General features: G+C 50.4%; 1 protein-coding gene across 2 annotated transcripts in view; it reads right to left on the reverse strand.

Annotated features, from left to right (window-relative positions):
- Positions 1–2,204: 2,204 nt before the first annotated feature.
- FRMPD3 (FERM and PDZ domain containing 3) overlaps positions 2,205–18,325 on the reverse strand; it is a 36,031-nt gene continuing 19,910 nt past the window's right edge. For both annotated transcript variants that reach the window (XM_086619588.1, XM_086619587.1), the window contains 3 exons: positions 13,089–13,233; positions 5,824–6,645; positions 2,205–5,065 (listed from right to left, as the gene is read on the reverse strand). In XM_086619588.1, the coding sequence (XP_086475714.1) occupies positions 2,205–5,065; positions 5,824–6,645; positions 13,089–13,233 (3,828 nt within the window). The remainder of the gene's footprint in view (positions 5,066–5,823; positions 6,646–13,088; positions 13,234–18,325) is intronic.

Consider the following 18,325-nt stretch of genomic DNA (forward strand, 5'->3'; position numbering starts at 1 on the left):
TGGTGTGAAAGAGGTCTCTTCTCAGATGCTAGCCCAGCTTCTGGCTTGCAATTGTCAAAGATCAATCTGGGTTCCTTGCAGGCTCTCCAGTGTGGACACAGCCATCCAGCGGAGGAAGGGGAACACAGAATCATAGAATCAAAGAATCATTTAGGTTGGAAAAGACTCTTACGATGATCCAGTCTAACCATAAACCTAACCGCCAAGTCCACCACTAAACTATGGCCCTAAGCGCCATGTCTACATGTCTCTTACACACCTCCAGGGATGGTGACTCAACCACTCTCCTGGGCAGCCTCTTCCAATGCTTGACAACCCTTTTGGTGAAGAAATTTTTCCTAATATCCAATATAAACCTCCCCTGGCACAACTTGAGGCCATTTCCTCTTGTCCTGTCTCTTGTTACTTGGGAAGAGACTGACATTCACCTCCCTAGAACCTCCTTTCAGGTAGTTTTAGAGATTGATAAGGTCTCCCCTGAGCCTCCTTTTCTCCAGACTAAACCACCTCAGTTCCCTCAGTCGCTCCTCATAAGATTTGTGCTCCAGACCTTTCACCAGCTTCACTGCCCTTCTTTGGACACACTCCAGCACCTCAATGTCTCTCTCGTAGTGAGGGGCCCAAAATGAACACAGCATTCAAGGTGTGGCCTCACCAGTGTCGAGTACAAGGAGACGATCACTTCCTTAGTCCTGCTGGCCACACTATTTCTGATACAAGCTAGGATGCTATCGGCCTTCTTGGCCACCTGGGCACACTGCTGGCTCATATTCAGCCAGCTGTTGACCAACACCCCCAGGTCGTTTTCCACCAGGCAGCTTTCCAGCCACTCTTCCCCAAGCCTGTATTGTTTCATGAGGTTGTTGTGACCCAAGTGTAGGACCTGGCACTTGGCCTTGCTGAACCTCATACAATTGGCCTTGGCTCATTGATCCACCCTGTCCAGATCCCTCGGTAGAGCCTTCCTACCCTCAAGCAGATCAACAATCCTGCCCAACTTGATGTCATCTGTAAAGATACCGATGGTGCACTCAATCCCCTCCTCCAGAGCATTGGTTAAGATATTAAAGAGAACTGGCCCCAGTACTGAGCCTTGGGGAACACCACTTGTGACCGGCCACCAACTGGATTTACCTCCATTCACCACAGTTCTTTGAGCCCAGCCATCTAGCCAGCTTTTTACCCAGTGAACAGTACTGTGCAAGCCATGAGCAGTTTCTCCAGGAGAATGCTGTGGGAAACAGTGTCAAAGGCTTTACTAAAGTCTAAGTAGACAACATTCACAGCCTCTCCCTCACCCACTAAGCGGGTCACCTTGTCATAGAAGGAGATCAGGTTAGTCAGGCAGAACCTGCCTTTCATAAACCCATGCTGACTGGGTCTGATCAGCTGGTTGTCCTGCACGTGCTGTGTGATGGCACTTAAAAGGATCTCTTCCATAATCTTCCCCAGTACTGTGGCCAGATTGACAGGCCTGCAGTCCCTTAGCTCCTCCTCACTCGCACGCATTAAGCCCTCGCCTTTTGCACAGGCAGTGTCTCTGCTCAGGACCAGGGTACTGGTGCCTAAGCTGTGCGAGGAGAGCCTGCTTGGGTGACCTAGTTCTGCCCCAGGACTATGGCGTGCTGCCCATGCTAGGACAACTTCCCAGGCCCTCGCACAGCAGCAGGGACTCACACTCCAGAGATCCCTTCTGCTGCTATATCCTGTTGCATTTGTGGGCCAGGAAAACCCTGGAGTCAGAAGAGCTGTTTACATGGCAAGACACTGGCTTGGCTCCAAACTGCCCAAGTGAAGCCAGGAGATCTCAGCTCAGTTCCTGCTAACTCACTGTCCCACCATACACCGTGACAAAGGTCTTTGCACAAGTCAGGCCCAGAACCGCATGAAATCAAACTAGTGTGGAGATGGGATGAGTGTGCCCCCAAGTACCGTCACCAACAAGCCAGCATGGGGGAGCAAGCAGAACAGCTGCTTGGGACCCTTTACGAGCTGACTGCACAGCTTGCAACAGGGCATGAATTTACCCTTCAAAAATCCCACCAACACCACCATCCATTCTGCAGAGATAGAAGAGCGTTTTGGCTACTGCAAACCCTGGTAGATGTGGGCCTGTAGACACGCATCCTCACCAGAGCTATGTGATTTGAGAACCACCAGCACATGGCCTGGCACACACTGGCTTGTTGGTTTTCATAGCTGGCTTACTTATTAATCAATGTCTTTAGGGAGCGTGTGACCGTGCTCATGACAGTGGCAACTGTGGCTGACTGACGGGCGAGCTGCTCCACCGTCTGCTGGTGGCTCAGTGTTCTGGACGTGGACTCTTCCGCAGCCTTCAGGAGGAAGGTATAGTTTCTCACCACTTCCTCCACCTTTGTCAGCAGCTCTTGGCGCTGGGATTCTGAGCGCACAACGTACACCAGCCTCACAAATGTCTCGATGAGGCTGCTTAGCACCTGGAAGCTGCTCGTGATGGCAGAGAGCATGTGAGCCGGACTCTTGTCGACAGCTGCCACGCGGCGGCAGGACGCCCGAAACTCCTTGAACTTGACAGCAAGCTCTTGCTTGTACTCAGACAGCTGGGAGATGTAAGGTTTGCAGTCCCGGATGTCAGGGCTCACCACACACTGCCTCAGGATAGTCAAGAGCTCATTGGTGTCCAGCTGCACTTGCAGAAACCCATTGGGAAAGCTGTAGGCATGGCCTCGTAGGGTGTTGATCTTTGCCAAGCTCCCCTCAAAACTGGAGGTTCTCAAATCTATTTCCTGGGTCTGACTGTCATTGGGACTGCTACAAGCTGTTGCATCTAGGACCTGAAGAGTCCTGCTCATGACTGGGACCATCTGATTGTCCAGCTTCATTCCTGGGAGTATCTGCATGGGGATGGAATAGGACAGCTCATCCTTTTCACTCCCATCATCTGCAACATCGCATTTCCTGTAGTAGAAGCAGTATCGGATGGAGCAGCACTTCTCATCCTCCATGTCTTCATCCTGCAGCTCAGCAGGACTTGGATACATCTCCTCCTGGACAGAGAACACTGCTGAACCCTTCTGGTTCTTTTTCTCCTGTGCTATGTGGACATAGGAGGGCTCAGCCACTCCAGATGCTTCCTGGATTTTGCTTTTCAGAACAGGACAAAGGATGCTGGGCTCAAGCTCTTTCTGGGGACCTTTCTGCTTGGTTGTGTACGCGTTCTGGTAGATGTCAGAAGACAAGGATGTCCTATCAGTCTTATCTATTTCACTGACACTGTAGCGACGCAAGAGCTTCCTGTAGTGTGGAGCACGCATGCACTCCCCCTGGGAAGTGCACGTTGTCAAACAGGACATGCTGTTCTCTGGATCTGACCGGTAGTCTCTGGACTCTAAACTTGTGGATCGTATCCGCTTACCTTTGGAAGGGCTGCTCACGCTTGTCAACCTAATGGCTTCTGCCTGCTTCTGGTCATTGGTAACTTTTTCCCTCCCTCGCCTGTCCAGTTCTGGCATCACAAACGGGTTAGGGGGTGGCCTCACCCCCCTGCAAATCCGCTTGCAGTCGCAGCTGCGCCTTTGCTCCCTGGACATCCCTGGGACTTTTTGCACAGGACTGCTCCTCAGCTGGCAGCTGCAGCGCCCAGGGGCAGGAGGGTGCAGATAATCCTGTGGTGGGAGATCACCTTTGCTCTTTGGCTTGAGCAGTTCTTCAAGGAATTCCAGCTCATACTGCTTCACCTTCTGCAGCTGGGCCTGCCGCTCATCCGTCTCCTTCTTCAGCCGGGTCGGAAATGTTGCAGAGAACAGGTTCCTCAACCTGAAGGGAGCTTTTGGAGCTTTAGGTTTAGCTAGGACATCAGCTTCTTGTTGAGCCACCTCCAGGACTTTTTCTACTTTTTTGGAAGGCACAGTACTGATCTGCAGGCTCTCGGATCTGGGCACCAGCTGGATTGGCCCTTTAGGTTCCTCACTGGTGCTCCTGAAAGTGCTACCAGGTGATGGAGAGTGCAGATTGCTACTCTCAGCTTTCAAGCTTCTGGCTGAACTTTCCTGCTGCATTTTCTGTCCTTGGTTAGAAGGAACTGTGTGTTTTAGAAAGACGAGGCTTGTGGCTTCCCCACCTGCCTTCTGACCCGGCTCTCCACTTGCAGCTTTTCCTGGAGTGTCTCTACTCGCTTTTTGCTGGTAGCTTTTAGAGGCAAAAGTCTTACCGGGCATCGTTTCCTCACCTGCTGAGGTGAGGTGGAAAGCTTCAGCCTTACTGCCATGAGCTTCTTTAGGACTTGGAGAAACTTCACAGTGCTGCTGCGGAGATTGCTGCTGCTGCTGACAGTTGCATAATGTCTCTGCAGTTTGTGGACCTCCTTTAAGTTTCAAAGGCTTACTGCTGGCTGATGTACAGCTGCTGGTACTGTTCATGTTCTTGTCTTCTTTTGAGGCTGCTGCCATTTGGGGAGCGGAGCCTTTTGCATTTGCCACTTGCTGCAGAGCAGCTGAAATGATGGCTGGAGTTATACCACTTTTTTGATCCAGGAGAAGCTTGGAGCTCAGCTGGACCTCTTTGGGCATCTTCTCTTGTAGATCGTGTGCCTGCTCCCTGCTTGGGGCTGCTGTGGCATGCAGAGATACCTCAAAGGCAGCTTTTGTGTGACCTGCATCTTTGCATTCAGAGCCTGGTACTGGAGCCCCCATGTTCTGGTCATTAAGCTGAGGGGTCAGCACTGGCTGGACAGCCAAGGTGCAGCTTCGCTCAGCATGCTGCTGCTCCTGTTTGCTCTTGCAATTGGTAAGGTTGGGGCTTTGGTGAGAGAAAGCTGGCTTCAATGAAGGGCTCGGCTCCTGGCAGCTGAAGGGGTAGGGTGAGGTGAGAACAGCCTGGGCAGCACAGCTCTGGATTCGGAAAGGCAAGTCCTTTCTGGCCAGGAGGTTTTCTTTGTTGATGCGTTGAGCAAGGAAGTAGGCTGCATTCTGATGCTGCTTCATAGCAGAGACCATTTCCGAGACATCAGTTAGCTCTGAAGAGTTGGTTTCATGGCCAGAATCCAAGGATGACTCAGGAGTGATGGCAGCCAGGACAATAAGACCTGAGGAGGGACACAAAGAAAACCCCACAACAACACTCACACCTCCACGCGGCAGGAGGGTCCCAGGATCACAGGACACAGTATCCCATCAGAGAAACTTTAGTGACTTCCCGCAACTAAGAGTTAATGCTTTTAAAAGAGATCACTTGTCAGCACTGAGCTGGCTTGCTAGCTCAATTCAGCAAGAGCTCTTGGCCCAGGAAAAGGTCCTGGGAAGCTTTCCCGTGTTAGCGATAGCAGAGTGAGAGGGACATATCTGGAGCAAGAAGGAAAATTGGGCAACAGCTACTCTGCCACAGTGAGTAGGGCAACCAAGGTGGGGTGAGGTACAAAGGACTGTGCTGCCAGCAGGCTGGTCCCAGAGACACCGATCTGGCAGCAGGTTTGCCCTGTGAAGGACTCACACACTTGAAAACCTGGGTGGGAACCTGTGAAGACTGAGGGCCAAAGGTACCAGCTGAGAGGGGTCACAGCAGGGAGGAATTCATGCTCACAGTACTGGTTTGTTAGTGTCTTATCCCAGCATCATGGCATGTGGACCATGGCAGATACGGGATAACCAAGAGACTCCTTAAGCCACTGTCAGGGAAGGGAGTCCCACCTCAGCTTCTTAGAAATCTTCTGAGCAGCAGCTTGGCTGCTTCTGCTAGAGCCTATTGCCACAACTTCATTTTTACTAGAAGCTGCTCCACAATCACATATAGGATGGGAGAAGGAAAGGCTATAGGGAAAAATGAAAGTCATGGCCACTGAAATACCTGCTGTCTGCTGCGGTGGGGGATGCGGACAATCCTCTGAAGCAGCCAAGGCTTCCAGTGCCTGCAGGGTAGACACCAGGGCATCATCCAGCTCTTGGGCATGGTCTCGGACTGTCCGTGGTTGCACGTTGTCTATCAGTGTGACAGGGATCTCATCGTAGAGGATGCCACAGAGGTGTCGGCCCTGCTCCTGGCTCTGGGCAGCTGCCCGGCGCTTGGGATCGTCCTCATCTGAGCTGTTGTCTCGGAAGCCGGGAGGGGGGGCGGCGATGGCAGGGAGCAGGGACGTTGTCTCATCTTCTTCCTCATCGCTCCCGGGAGGGGGAAGTGACATCAAGTCCACCATATTGTCTCGGGTGCTGCTGGGCTTGCCCCCCTTGCATGAGGCCAGACGGCTCTTGATTGTAGCTTGGCAGGACTCGCAGTAGAAGTGCGAGGCGTTGCTCCGCAGGTGGGTGTCTATGGTGTGTGCCCTGGCCCTGCTCACGTGCCTGTCTTGGTCAAGCCCATCCAGGTTGTACTCATTAGCTGCCCCGTTGTAGCCTTGGCCAGAGCTTTTGGAAGTGGGATCAGATTTGGTCCTGGGACGAGTTTCCTCAAAAAAAATCAGGTTTTCATTGATATCCATCCTGCTCTCTCTTTCCTTCCTCTGCTCTCGCATGTGCAGGTAGCAAAAGCTGATGAGCTCCGAATCGGAAGCCCGGGCGGCTGGAGCCCCAGCTGCTCCGGTGCTGGCAGCAGAGCCACCCACCAGCCCGCTCTCTTTCTTTCCTGTGTGCCCTGCCACAGCAGGCCGGTGGAGGTTGTGTGCGTTGATGTAATCTAAACCAAAATCACAACAGGCACATTAGCAGCAGCACCCAGGAGAAGGGAAAACAGCATGGGGAAGCTCCTGCTCACCCTGGAGAAGCATCCATGTGCTCTCTGCCCTCCAGCCCTCGGCATGCCAGACTGCAGTGGGACATGCGTGTCCCCTGAGGCACCGCCAGGCCACCTGGCTAGTCTTTGAAAAACTACCTTCAGCAACCCGCTGGGCCTATCTGCCAGTAATGAGTGCACGAAGAAACGTCCTGCACGTGCAGATCACAGTATCATAGAATGGTTTGGGTTGGAAGGCACAGTTAAAGGTCATCTAGTCCAACGCTCCTCCAATGACCAGGGACATCTTCAACTAGATCAGGTTGCTCAGAGCCCTGTCCAACCTAACCTTAAATGTTTCCAGGGATGGGGCATCTACCACCTCTCTGGGCAATGTGTTCCAGTGTTTCACCATCCTCAGAGTGAAAAATTTCTTCCTTACATCTAGATTAAATCAACCCTCTTTCAGTTTAAAACCATTACTCCTTGTCCTATCACTACAGGAGTAGTAGTGGAAACTACTCATGTGTAGTGTCACTACACTAAAATGTTTGTCCTTATCTTCTTATAAGCCCCCTTTAAGTTTTGAAAGGCTATAGTAAGGTCTCCCTGGAGCCTTCTCTTCTCCAGGCTGAATAACCCCAACTCTCTCAGCTTGTCCTCCTCGGAGAGGTGTTCCAGCCCTCTGGTCATTTTCATGGCCCTCCTCTGGACCCACTCCAACAGATCCATGTCTTGTAGTGAAGACTACAGAGCTGGACGCAGTACTCCAGGTGGGGTCTCACCAGAGTGGAGTAGGGAGGCAGAATCACTTCCCTCGACCTGCTGGCCACGCTTCTTTTGATGTAGCCCGGGATACAGTTGGCTTTCTGGGCTGCGAGTGCTAGCTTGTTTCCAGCTTTTCGTCCATCAGTACCCCCAAGTCCCTCTCTGCAGGGCTACTCTCAATCCCTCCATCCGCCAGCCTCTATTGATATTGGTGGTTGCCCTGACCCAGGTACAGGACCTTGCACTTGGCCTTGTGGAACCTTATGAGGTTCACATGGACTCATTTCTTGAGCTTGTCCAGGTCCCTCTGGATAGCATCCCATCCCTCAGGTGTGTCAACCGCACCATTCAGCTTGGTGTCATCTGCAAATTTGCTGAGGGGGCAATTGATCCCACTGTCTATGTCATTGATGAAGATGTTAAACAGTACTGGTCCCAGTACGGACCCCTGAGGGACACCGCTCGTCACTGATCTCCATCTGGACATTGAGCTGTTGGTCACTACTCTCTGGATGTGACCATCCAGCCAATTCCTTATTCACTGAACAGTCCATTCATCAAATCCATCTCTCTCCAATTTAGAGAGAAGGATGTTGTGGAGGACCATGTCAAAGGCCTTACAGAAGTCCAGATAGATTACCTCAGTAGCTCTCCCCTTGCCCACTGTTGTAGTCACTCCATCATAGAAGGCCACTAGGTTGCTCAGTTGAAGCCATACTGGCTGGCTCGAATCATTTCCCTGTCCTCCATATAGCTTAGCATAGTTTCTAGGGGGATCTGTTCCATGACCTTCCCAGGCACAGAGATGAGGCAGGCTGACAGGTTGGTAGTTCCCAGGGGCCTCCTTTCTATCCTTTTTTAAAATGGGTGCAATGTTTCCCTTTTTCCAGCGACTGAGGACTTGACCTGACTGCTATGACCTTTCAAATATCATGGAGAGTGACTTTGTAACTACATCAGTCAATTCCCTCAGAACTCTGGGGTGCATCTCATCAGGTCCCATAGACTTATGTATGTTCAGAAAACTGAGCAAAAAAGTTTTTGAGTATTATTTCAGCCTTTTCCTCGTTTATTTTTACCAGTTTGCCAGTTGTGTTCATCAGGGTGGGTACATTTTTTTTGACCATCCGTTTCAGGCTGACATACCTATAGCAGCCCTTATTATTATTCTTCGCGTCCCTTGTCAAGTTCAGCTCCACCCATGCCTTGGCCTTCCTGACCCCATCCCTACACAATTGGGCAGTGTCTCTACACTCCTTCCAGGATACTCGTCCCTGCTTCCACTGCCTGTGCATTTCCTTCTTACCTTTTAGATTGACCAGCAGGTCTCAGCTCATCCATGCCAGTCTCTTGCCTTCCTTTCCTGATTTCTTACACCTGGGGATCGAGAGCTCTTGTGCTCTATGGAAAGCATCCTCAAAGACCTGCCAGCTCTATTCTGTTCCCTTGTCCCTGAGGGCAGTTTCCCAAGGGGTCCTATTGATTAAGTCCTCAAACAGATCATGGGCTGGAAGGGATTTCGGGTGATCAGCTTGTTTGTACCCCACCTCTGATGCAGGAAAACTGTAACTAAAGCAACTTTCATAAACAGGTGTGAAGGAGTGGAGCACATTCCCATAGGCAGCTTTGTATGCACCACACTTGCCCTGGCCTCCCCACCCGAGTGCGTGGGTCTCTCTAGAGGAAATGGTTAAGCTCTGAGGGATAGCATGTGTGTTGCCACCAAGAGCAGGAGGGGACTGCTGACACTGAATACCAGGGACCTTCTGGCTCTGAGACACCAAGCCCTCCCTGCAATAAGGAGAGAAGGGAACACTTGGAAGAGGCAGAAGGGAGAGGGACAGAGATTTACATGTGGACGTGGAAGGTGGCCAGTTCAAAAAAAGCCCACGTGGTATCAAAGAAGCTGACGTGCCTTTTTTTCCTAAATCAATAAAATCTGGATTGCCATTAACAAAGAGCTGTTGAAAGTGTTTAGTGAGGCCCTTAGGTGTGGCTGGGGTACAGCGATGATGGAGGCCAGAAGAGCCTAGAGGGTAACTGGACAGGACTTAGGCACAGTTGAGCTCCAGCCAGCAAAAGCCCTGTGACACACCGATGGAGCAGGCCACGTCCTCATGTGGTTTGCTCCATTGTCTCCAAAATGATTATGTGCTATAGAGTTTAATCATATAAATTTTATAAAGTTAAGTATTAATGACATTTCTGATAAGAAAGTATTGAACCTAAAGCTGTTTTTTTTTGTGAGGAATTAGATCAATGACACCATGGACCAGCAGCACAACTGATCGGTGCCCTTTTACTAACAACTTTTAGACATGAGAAATATTGTCCTGTTCCTCCCGCTCCATCTCCCCACACGTCTCTCTTCTAGACTAACCACAGCAAATGCCTTTAACCTTTCCCGACAGGTCTGTTTCCTAAATGTCTTCGCTTTCTTACTGCTCTGGTCTGGACTCCATCCATGCTGGCTACCTGCGAAAATGTCTTGTTTCTGTGCTGCGTTACAGCAGCAGGGAGCGGTGGCAAGATTCCAGTAGCTTTCTGGGAGGCACACCTGGGCAGAATCAGAGGAGGGCTGGCCAGCACAGTGGGCACTGAGACATGGGGATGCGGGTGCCGCATTACCGAGCCACCAGCTATATTCAGAGGGAACAGGGAGCAGCCTGGCTGCATGTGTGAACAAGGACCTTTAGCCTCAGTCTGCCAGTTCACATGTTACACGGCAAGAAGGAATTGTTGTCACCATTTTTGCATAACCATTTTGCACAAGCAGTTTCCTCAGGAGACTGCTAAACGTGGTGCAATATTGCCTTTCAGGGAGACATCCAATGTAGCTGGGCTGACTAAGTGAGACACCTCTCAGTCCCTTGTCCCTCGCTGCCCATGATCCATGCATTGCCTCTGTCTGTCTGGCAGCTATCAGATCAGGCTAGTTCCGAAAAATCCCTCTGCTCCTGCTGAGCTTGCAACAGCTTCCCCTTGCTCCCTTGTGTGAGGCAAGGGTCTGAAATATTGCTTGAACTTCTGGCCAGTGGTCCAGCCCTCAGGAGGGGCATCTGTCTGCATTACAGGTTGAACTGTGCAGCTGTGTGGACAATAGTTGCCAGGGGATGCAGGCTCCATTTTACCAAGTCTAAATTAAATAAAATAAATCCCAATTAAATTCATTAGCTCAACAAATTGGACAATTCGTCTCCCCAAACACACATTTGTATTATACTGTTCATCACCTGCAATGCTAAAATCCCAGTCAAAACAATATCTCTCTCACTTATGGACATACCAGTACTCAGATATGACAGCTGTGTGAGTGAACACAAGGCTGCTGCAAGCTGGGGATGTGTGTTCCGCGCTGGGCTGTGGTGGGGTGGCCTGGGCCAAACCAAAGGCTTTCCCAAAGCCAGACACCTCTGCTGGGTCATGCCAGCAGCCTGCCTCGCTGGCTGCCTATGCCCAGCTAGGGCCTGTTTGCTGAATGGGACCAAAACCCTAAAATCTATAATCCAGCTGCCGGATGCTCTGGGGAAAAAGGTCCTGATGAAGAGCTGAGAGCAACCAAGGGCACAGAGCTGCTCTGCTGACGATGGTTGCTGGTGGGAGCGGGAAGAGGAAGGGGCAGGGAGGTGAAGTGCCTAGGCAGCTCCAGCACGGCACAACCCTTCCTGCGGAGGGCAAAGATCTGGCATATGGCTCTGCAGGGAAATGCGGAGAGATGGATCTAACTGACAGCATCCAGACAGACTGTGCATTTCTAAAAATGTCTGAAGTTCAGCAAGAGACTTTAATGGGCCTCAGGGAAGAGGGATGTGCTCCTCCTCTAGGCAAAAAGCACGGACCAGGGCTTGATTTTACATTTAAGATTCTGGCACAGCCTGCCTGCAGCCTGGAAAGTCAAAGCCTGGGCTAAATTGATTCATCCCAGTGAGGTTTTCTTATAATTCCTCTAGAGATGTGCTAATTACCAGCAGTCCCTGCTCCCTATGCTCCGCCTAGCTCCTAACAGCTCAGCCTGCAGCTGTAGCGAGACCAGAACTATATGCAGACTTCGTTTTCTCAACACACACTAAATTCACTCCTTCTGAAGGATGCCTGAGTGGCTGGGATGAGTGCACTGGGTCTACAGGGAAACTGTTCCACTCCACTGGTCAGAGAGGTTTTCATTGCACCCCTGAGGATAGACCAGGCCATCCAGAGAAGGGCTAGCTCTTTGGTATGAAGACCATGGATCCATTACTCCATCACTGTCCTACCCACACTGTGACCTTCCCAGCACAGCCATGTGCCCCTTGTGTCCCTGTGGCCCATTTCAGTGTGACGTGACCCAAGGAAGGACCACTCTGATGATAGCCAGTTGAGCTGGAAACATCCTCCACCCATAGCAAGTTGTGACTAAATGTGTTTCTGTAGGGCACCCAGAGCAGAGACCACAGTGACAGCTGTCAATAAGAGGTGCAGATGAAGAAACAAAAGGAAATCACGTGCGTGTTATACTTACACCAACATCACCTGCTAGGTCTTTCCCTGGATTCACTGAGGTTGACGCAGATGCTTTCCTTATGCCTCTTGTGAGCGTGTCCTCCCACATGTGCTAAGTCCGTGGCTGGGTGACTACCTCAGAGGCACTAAGCCCCTTCCCAAGGATCCTGCTAGCTCTTGGCACTCCTCCCACCTCCCCATGCTAGTCCCATCTTGAGGAGGCAGTTTTGACACTCTGCCAGCTAAGCTGAAGACTTGTCACAGCTCTTGGAGCTGCAGTGTCAGTTGGGAGGTCTGGGGGCAACCTTTCAGAGCTAGCTGGGTTGGTATTTTGCCCATCTCCAGCCACTGATCCTGTATTTTATAATTCCCTATACAAAACATATTTGATGTGAACACTTGCATGGAACAACAGCATGCAGCTCATGGTTGGCTCTTGTCTGAAATCACTCTTGAGAATCATCCATCATTTTGAGCGTGACTCACACCTACAATGCATCCTCAAGAGCATCAGTGCCTGGGGTCACAGAACCTGTCTTTAGCTGTTCTGGTCTCCCACTTCTTCCACTGTGCCTAGACAGCCCTCTGCTCCATGCATCAGGCTGGGCACCTGAAAAGCTGGGACACCAAAGTTTCCTTCCTGATTTAGGAAATCAGCAGAGCAGCCGTGCTTGCAGAGCTGCCCAGATCTCCACCGATGAAGGCAGCAGCGTCCAAAGGCAGCAGGAGCACAGTCCCTAGCGGAGTGCATGCACCCACGTTGGTCTCCAGATGCCGGCCAAGGATCATGTGCTACAGCCCTGTTGCAATGCACGGGCTGCTCTGTGATGACCCAGCATTTAGGTGGCAGCATTACAGGTCTCTTCAAACAGCACCTCCTGGATCTGCTCTAGGAGCTGCCAGAATGACACCTGCAGCGAATGTTTAGGGCCCAAGCTGACACCACAAGTCAGAGCTTATCCAAAATGAGGACTTGTCTCCCTTCTCCTTGTTTTCTGGTTAAAAGAGGGTCTGCTGGTTCTGCAGGGGGAATGGGAGCAGGGGGGAGATGCCAGAGAAACCTTTCACCTTTCTAATGCTACAGAACCCTGGGTGGAGAGAGGAGGAGGAGGGGGACACTGGGGAAGGGGCTCACACAGAAAGCAGAGGCTGAAACGTACCTGCCTTGATAATCTGAGGTGGGAGTGGCTGGCTGGGGGCCCTGGACAATATCATCTTCTTGGAGTCCACCAGGAGACGGCAGTAGCCTGCGATCAGACAGGCGAAGTTGGTGGCTTCAGGCCACTCCATCAGCAACACCAACGGCTGGAAGGCAAGAGAAGCAAAGCACGTGAGGGCCACGCACCTCAGCTGACCCAGGACCAGTGCTCCAAACGCGTTGCACTGGGGCCCTGTTCTCATGTAACTGGTGAGGTGGCTGGCACTTTTAGCACCCACACAGGAAAAACCAGCCAGGTGCACATCCTTGCTCCGGATCACCCAAAAAACGGCTGTGCACAAGAAAGCACCTTGCTGCAGCTGTAGTTCCCACTTGCTGATTTCCCTAAGGATGATGAAGGAAGTGGAGCCCCACAGGGAACAGGCTGTGCATGGCAGGGCTCCTGAGCATTTGTCTGCGTGTCAATGCTCTAAGCCTACCTGCAAGCACCAGTTTAACCATCAGACCCTGGATCAGGCCCTGGGGAGCTCAGGGAGTTTGTGAAGTCTCCAGCTGCCAGAATCCCTCTTTCATTGCAGGCACCACATCACCCTCCCATAAACTAAGACATCTGCTTCCAGTAAGATGCAGAAGGGGCAAAAACTCATTACAAGCTCCCCCAGCAACCACTTTGAGCCTCTGATCTTATTTAAATCTAGCCCTTCGGAAAACTAAGTTTGTGCTTAGGAGCAGATGGTGTCTTCCCTTTTAGGAGAGCATTTATTTGCATGCTAAAAAAAGTCTTTGCTTTAAAGAGAAGAAAAAATCAGACATGATCTGTGTGCCACATATCCTGTGCACATATCACTGCACAATCCTACAGCAGACATTGTGACCCCCTGGCTCCTGGCTTGTCCCAAGGAGAAGGTTAGCTAGCCTGGGGAAGCTGTCGGGGGTAGGATCCACTCTTACCCGCCCAGTGAGGTCCCATGCACTGCTGGGATCTGGCTCAGTAGAGCAGCCTGCACCAGCACCGCTCGGTCGAGCAGTCTGTGCTCAGTCTGAGCCCCCAGCACTGCTCAAGGCAGATCCATGAGATGGAAAAAAACTTGTCAGTACCTTCAATAACGTTATTGCATGGCAGCTCTAGCCCTCATCTACACCTTTCACAAAGCACCTCCACTTAAAGCACCTTTACAGGGCTTATCTGAGGCAACTGGGAGACATTTAGCTACTGCTGTGGCTCAGGCTGCCTGTCCTGCCATGCTTGGTCTCTTGCACACTGACAGTCCTCCAGGACTCAGAAGAACTCGTTTACCACATCCAGGGCAAACCAAACCTGTTTTAAAAACCTCTTCAGCCTACACATGAAAAGCATTAAAGCTATTTTGGTTTTCTTGTTTTATAACCACAGGAGGTTCCTAGTACCCACTGGCCAGTTCTGTGCTCTGCTCAACTCTTGCTTTTTTAAGCCACCAAGCCAACTCTGGCAAAGGAAGACCTGGCCTTACAGCACATCACGCTCTGGACCTTACAACACAATAAACCTGAGTCGAACCCATCAGCCCCAGGCAAAGCCAAGCCATGCCAGCCCTGGCAGGTGCTGATTCCTCCTAGAGCCAGGGAGAAGTTCCCTCCTTGGCTGATGTGCAGGAAGAGAAAGGAAAAGAAATAAACCGATACAGAAGAGAAATAACCTGACATGCGAGCGTATTCTGATGAGAGGCTCTGCCCCTGACTGCTTGATGAGGCTCTTTCTGCATCATGGAAAATGAACCTGAGATGATATAGATCAAAGGGAAAGCATCAAGATAGAGAGAAAGAAGAGATTCTCCACATAGCTCAAAGGAAGCAGGCATGCAGCGGTGAGCGGGGTGACACCTCTTAGCCCAGCTCCAGTCTTGACATAAGTAATGAAAGGAAACCATGCGTTCCAGTTCTGCCATATGAAGCATCCTTAAAACAAGTGCCTTCTACATAGGGCTAAGCCTTCTTGAGTTTTTCAAGCCATCTGTTGAAGAAAGAGACATTTGCACATTTCCCCCCTTCTGTTATGCAGCAGTATGGGTTTGAGTGCTAGCAACAAGAAAGGAAGCAAACACCAAGGGGAGGGAGGCAGTGGCTGATGAGTAGTATCCACTACTGGGAGATTAAATTAAGAGGCCAAGGCAGGTTAAGAATTCACTTTGAAAAGGAAAACTAGGGGGATAGTTTCTACCATGTGCGAGTCACACGCTAGAGATTCACAGCTAGCTCTCGGGGACACCAAGGCTGAGTGGCACAGAGTCACGGACCTTCAGTGCCTCCCTACCAGTGCTTGCCATTCAGCCCGCAGTGCAGTCCCAGTACCCCAGTTGGGTACCAGTACCTCTGAGACCCAGCCCTATTGCCATCTTTGCTCTGCTTCAGGATGCTCCCACTCATCCAGAGATGGGATTGTAGGTTTGTGCTGGCAAGAAGCAGCCTCTGGATCAGTGCTCTTGAAGGGAGACAGGACTGAGACACGAGCACTCTGAGTGGTGTTTCTTGCTTACAAGTAAAACACACACAACGCACTGAGATGCTGCAAGCTCCCTGCCAGGTTTCCAAGCAAGCCCAGCCTCCAGACCCACTTTCAGCAATCAGTGTGTGGCATGCTGGGGTTAACTGTACCACTCTGCTCTGAAAAAGAGGAATCTTAATACTGATTAGCATTATAGCTTATCGAGGGGTCTTCGAAATTATTACTCTCGCATCCTGGCAAGCAAGCGGTGTGAGAGTTCTTCTCTAATTCTCAAGTGTTCAAATATTGTTATTAGGGATTAAATCACTTCAGGGGCAGCTTGAAGCCATCCACCTGCACTGCTGGCAGTGCTCCAGTGAGCTCCCCAGGGGCTGGGAGCCCCCGCTGCAGGGCCTCTGTGTCCTGCCGATGCATATCGGCTGCTCAAAAAGTTATCAAATGTGAGCAAAGCTGCTGCAGTCAGGCTGTGCATCTCCCCTGGCCTCAGTGGCTTCTCTGCTGCTCACTAACAGAGGTCTGGCTGCAACCCTTTCCCATGTGGCATTACAAGACTGGATTTCTCCCTTCCACCCACCCAGATAATTTTGCTGAGAGTGCAGCAGCTCAGCTGCCTTCAAGACTTCCACCCTGCTGCCACACGTCCCTGAAAGCAGCCAACAGATCTGAAAGCAACTTGTGGGGTCAAGAGGCAAAGAGGCAACACAATTGCACCAGCCTTGTTTCCTTGGGATACCGGGCTACAAAGAGGAGGTGTCAGGGATGGCAGCTAATGGAGACGTTATTTTTAGACGTTGGCGATCTTGGTCACCCTGTTCCACGCAGGCAAGGCAAACGAGATCTCATGGAGACAGCCAGGCACAGACGAGCTGAACAAATGTTTACTTTCTGAATAGTTGCATGAAAAATTTCCAATTAATATTGCTATGGGTTTTAGATGGTAGAATGGTAGTCTGTGCTTTAGGCTTCCTTGTGATACCCATGTCTTGCAGCAAACGGGATTGACCTCCTATCCTTCGGAAACATCCTGCAATGAGCAGTGAGGACTCACGCCTGTGCTCAGTATTGGCCTGGTCACCAAGGGGTTGGGGCTCATGCAGCATCCCTGCCTACCCCTGTGATTTTTTTAACTTACTGCTCAATCTCAACCAGACCTGACAAAAAGGCAGCAACCGGAAAAAGCATGAATCTTCGTTAAGTTTTCTAAACCCAGCAGTGTGGTAGAGCAGAGAGAATTCTGCGAGCAGCAAAAAGGCAGGGAAGGATGCAGAAGGAGAAAAACTGGTGTTGTTCCTCTAAGACCTGCTCCTTGCCCTCTTGGCACTGAATTTTTGGAAGCGGCCACAAAAGGCAGTACCTCTTTCCCAGCTGTTAATCGGGAAATGGTGTTAATCACCAATGAGGATCAACTTATTAACTAGGATAACTCCCCTGGTATCCTCCCGCCACACACTGATGGCATGTCTCATGCCAACCAGTCCATCCTCTTCATCTTCCTCACCAGCACATTCTTGCTGCAACAGCAATGGGGGCTCATACCTCAGTGGCCCCTGAGGTATGCCAGAGCAGAAATGCCTGTCTGATTTTTTGTCAGGGCAGCAGCATCTTTAGGATGAAAGCTGGTTTTACACAGAAGCAAACTTCCTGGGATAATCCTACTGCTCTAAAAATGCCAAACATCAGATTCCTAGTGGGACGGACAGGTAAGGGTTCACCTCTGACCTGTAATATGCCAAGAAGAAAAGAAGCAAATTTTAAAGAGAATGCTCTTTCTACATCTACATGCATAACACAAGTCTGAAATTATTGATGTTTTGATCTTTCACTCATACTGGTTTTCTAGATTTTCTAGTCCTAATGAGAAAAGGACATATTTTTCACTCAAAGTTTCCTGCTTGGCAACTAGTCTCTCTGAAAAGTAAAACAAAATACATTTATACTGGATATAAGAGATGAGTTTTCCATTAGCTTATTAAGGATATAGTGCTTTTTCTATTATGCCCCTTGGTTAAATCAAACCTCAATGTCCTTCTGGAGGATATTCTCTTGTTCAGACAAAGGTGAAGGTTTCATAGAAGAACGTCTGGAGGAAATTTTATGGCCAGGGTTATGCTAGAGGTTCTTAACAGTCCTATATTTAAATCAGTGTATGACCTGATCTATGCATGCTATAACCTTTAAGCTTACGTGCATTTCCTTTTAACCCTTCGTTTATGATGTGCTTTTTGTCTTACCCTGCTTCCTTTAATGTAGTGCAGTAGAATGATGGAAAATGAATTTGCATAATTTATGTTCCCTGTTTTACTTGAGGTGCACCACAAAGTTTATATTTAATAATATAGGCATCTGGGCCTCACAAGACAGCAGTCAATTTTCCACTTGTACATTGACCTTTCCTTCCCTCCCTTTAAGCATTATTAACTCAGCTCTATCAATACCAGGCTGCTTGTGATCAGGACCATTATTTCCCACGTGTTGATCAATAGACCTCCTGCCTTTGTTAGCAGTAGACCTTCAGGTTTCTGCAGCAGCATCTACTTCCTTAGGGTGTGAGCAGCCGCCACCTCTGCCGGGTGAACGCCCTCCTTGTTCCCTGCATGGTCCCACAAAACATCACAGCAGATGGAGAGGTACCTCTGTAGACTGTGAACTTGTAGATGTCTCCTTCCCCCCGCTTCGATGGTGGTGCTGGGTCCCAGGGAAGGTGCAAGTCCAGCCTACACCTTCCCATCACGCTGCAGCTACCACACTGGTCAGCT

The sequence above is a fragment of the Tauraco erythrolophus genome, chromosome 13 (genome assembly GCF_009769465.1).
Source record: "Tauraco erythrolophus isolate bTauEry1 chromosome 13, bTauEry1.pri, whole genome shotgun sequence".
Taxonomy (NCBI): Eukaryota; Metazoa; Chordata; class Aves; order Musophagiformes; family Musophagidae; genus Tauraco; species Tauraco erythrolophus.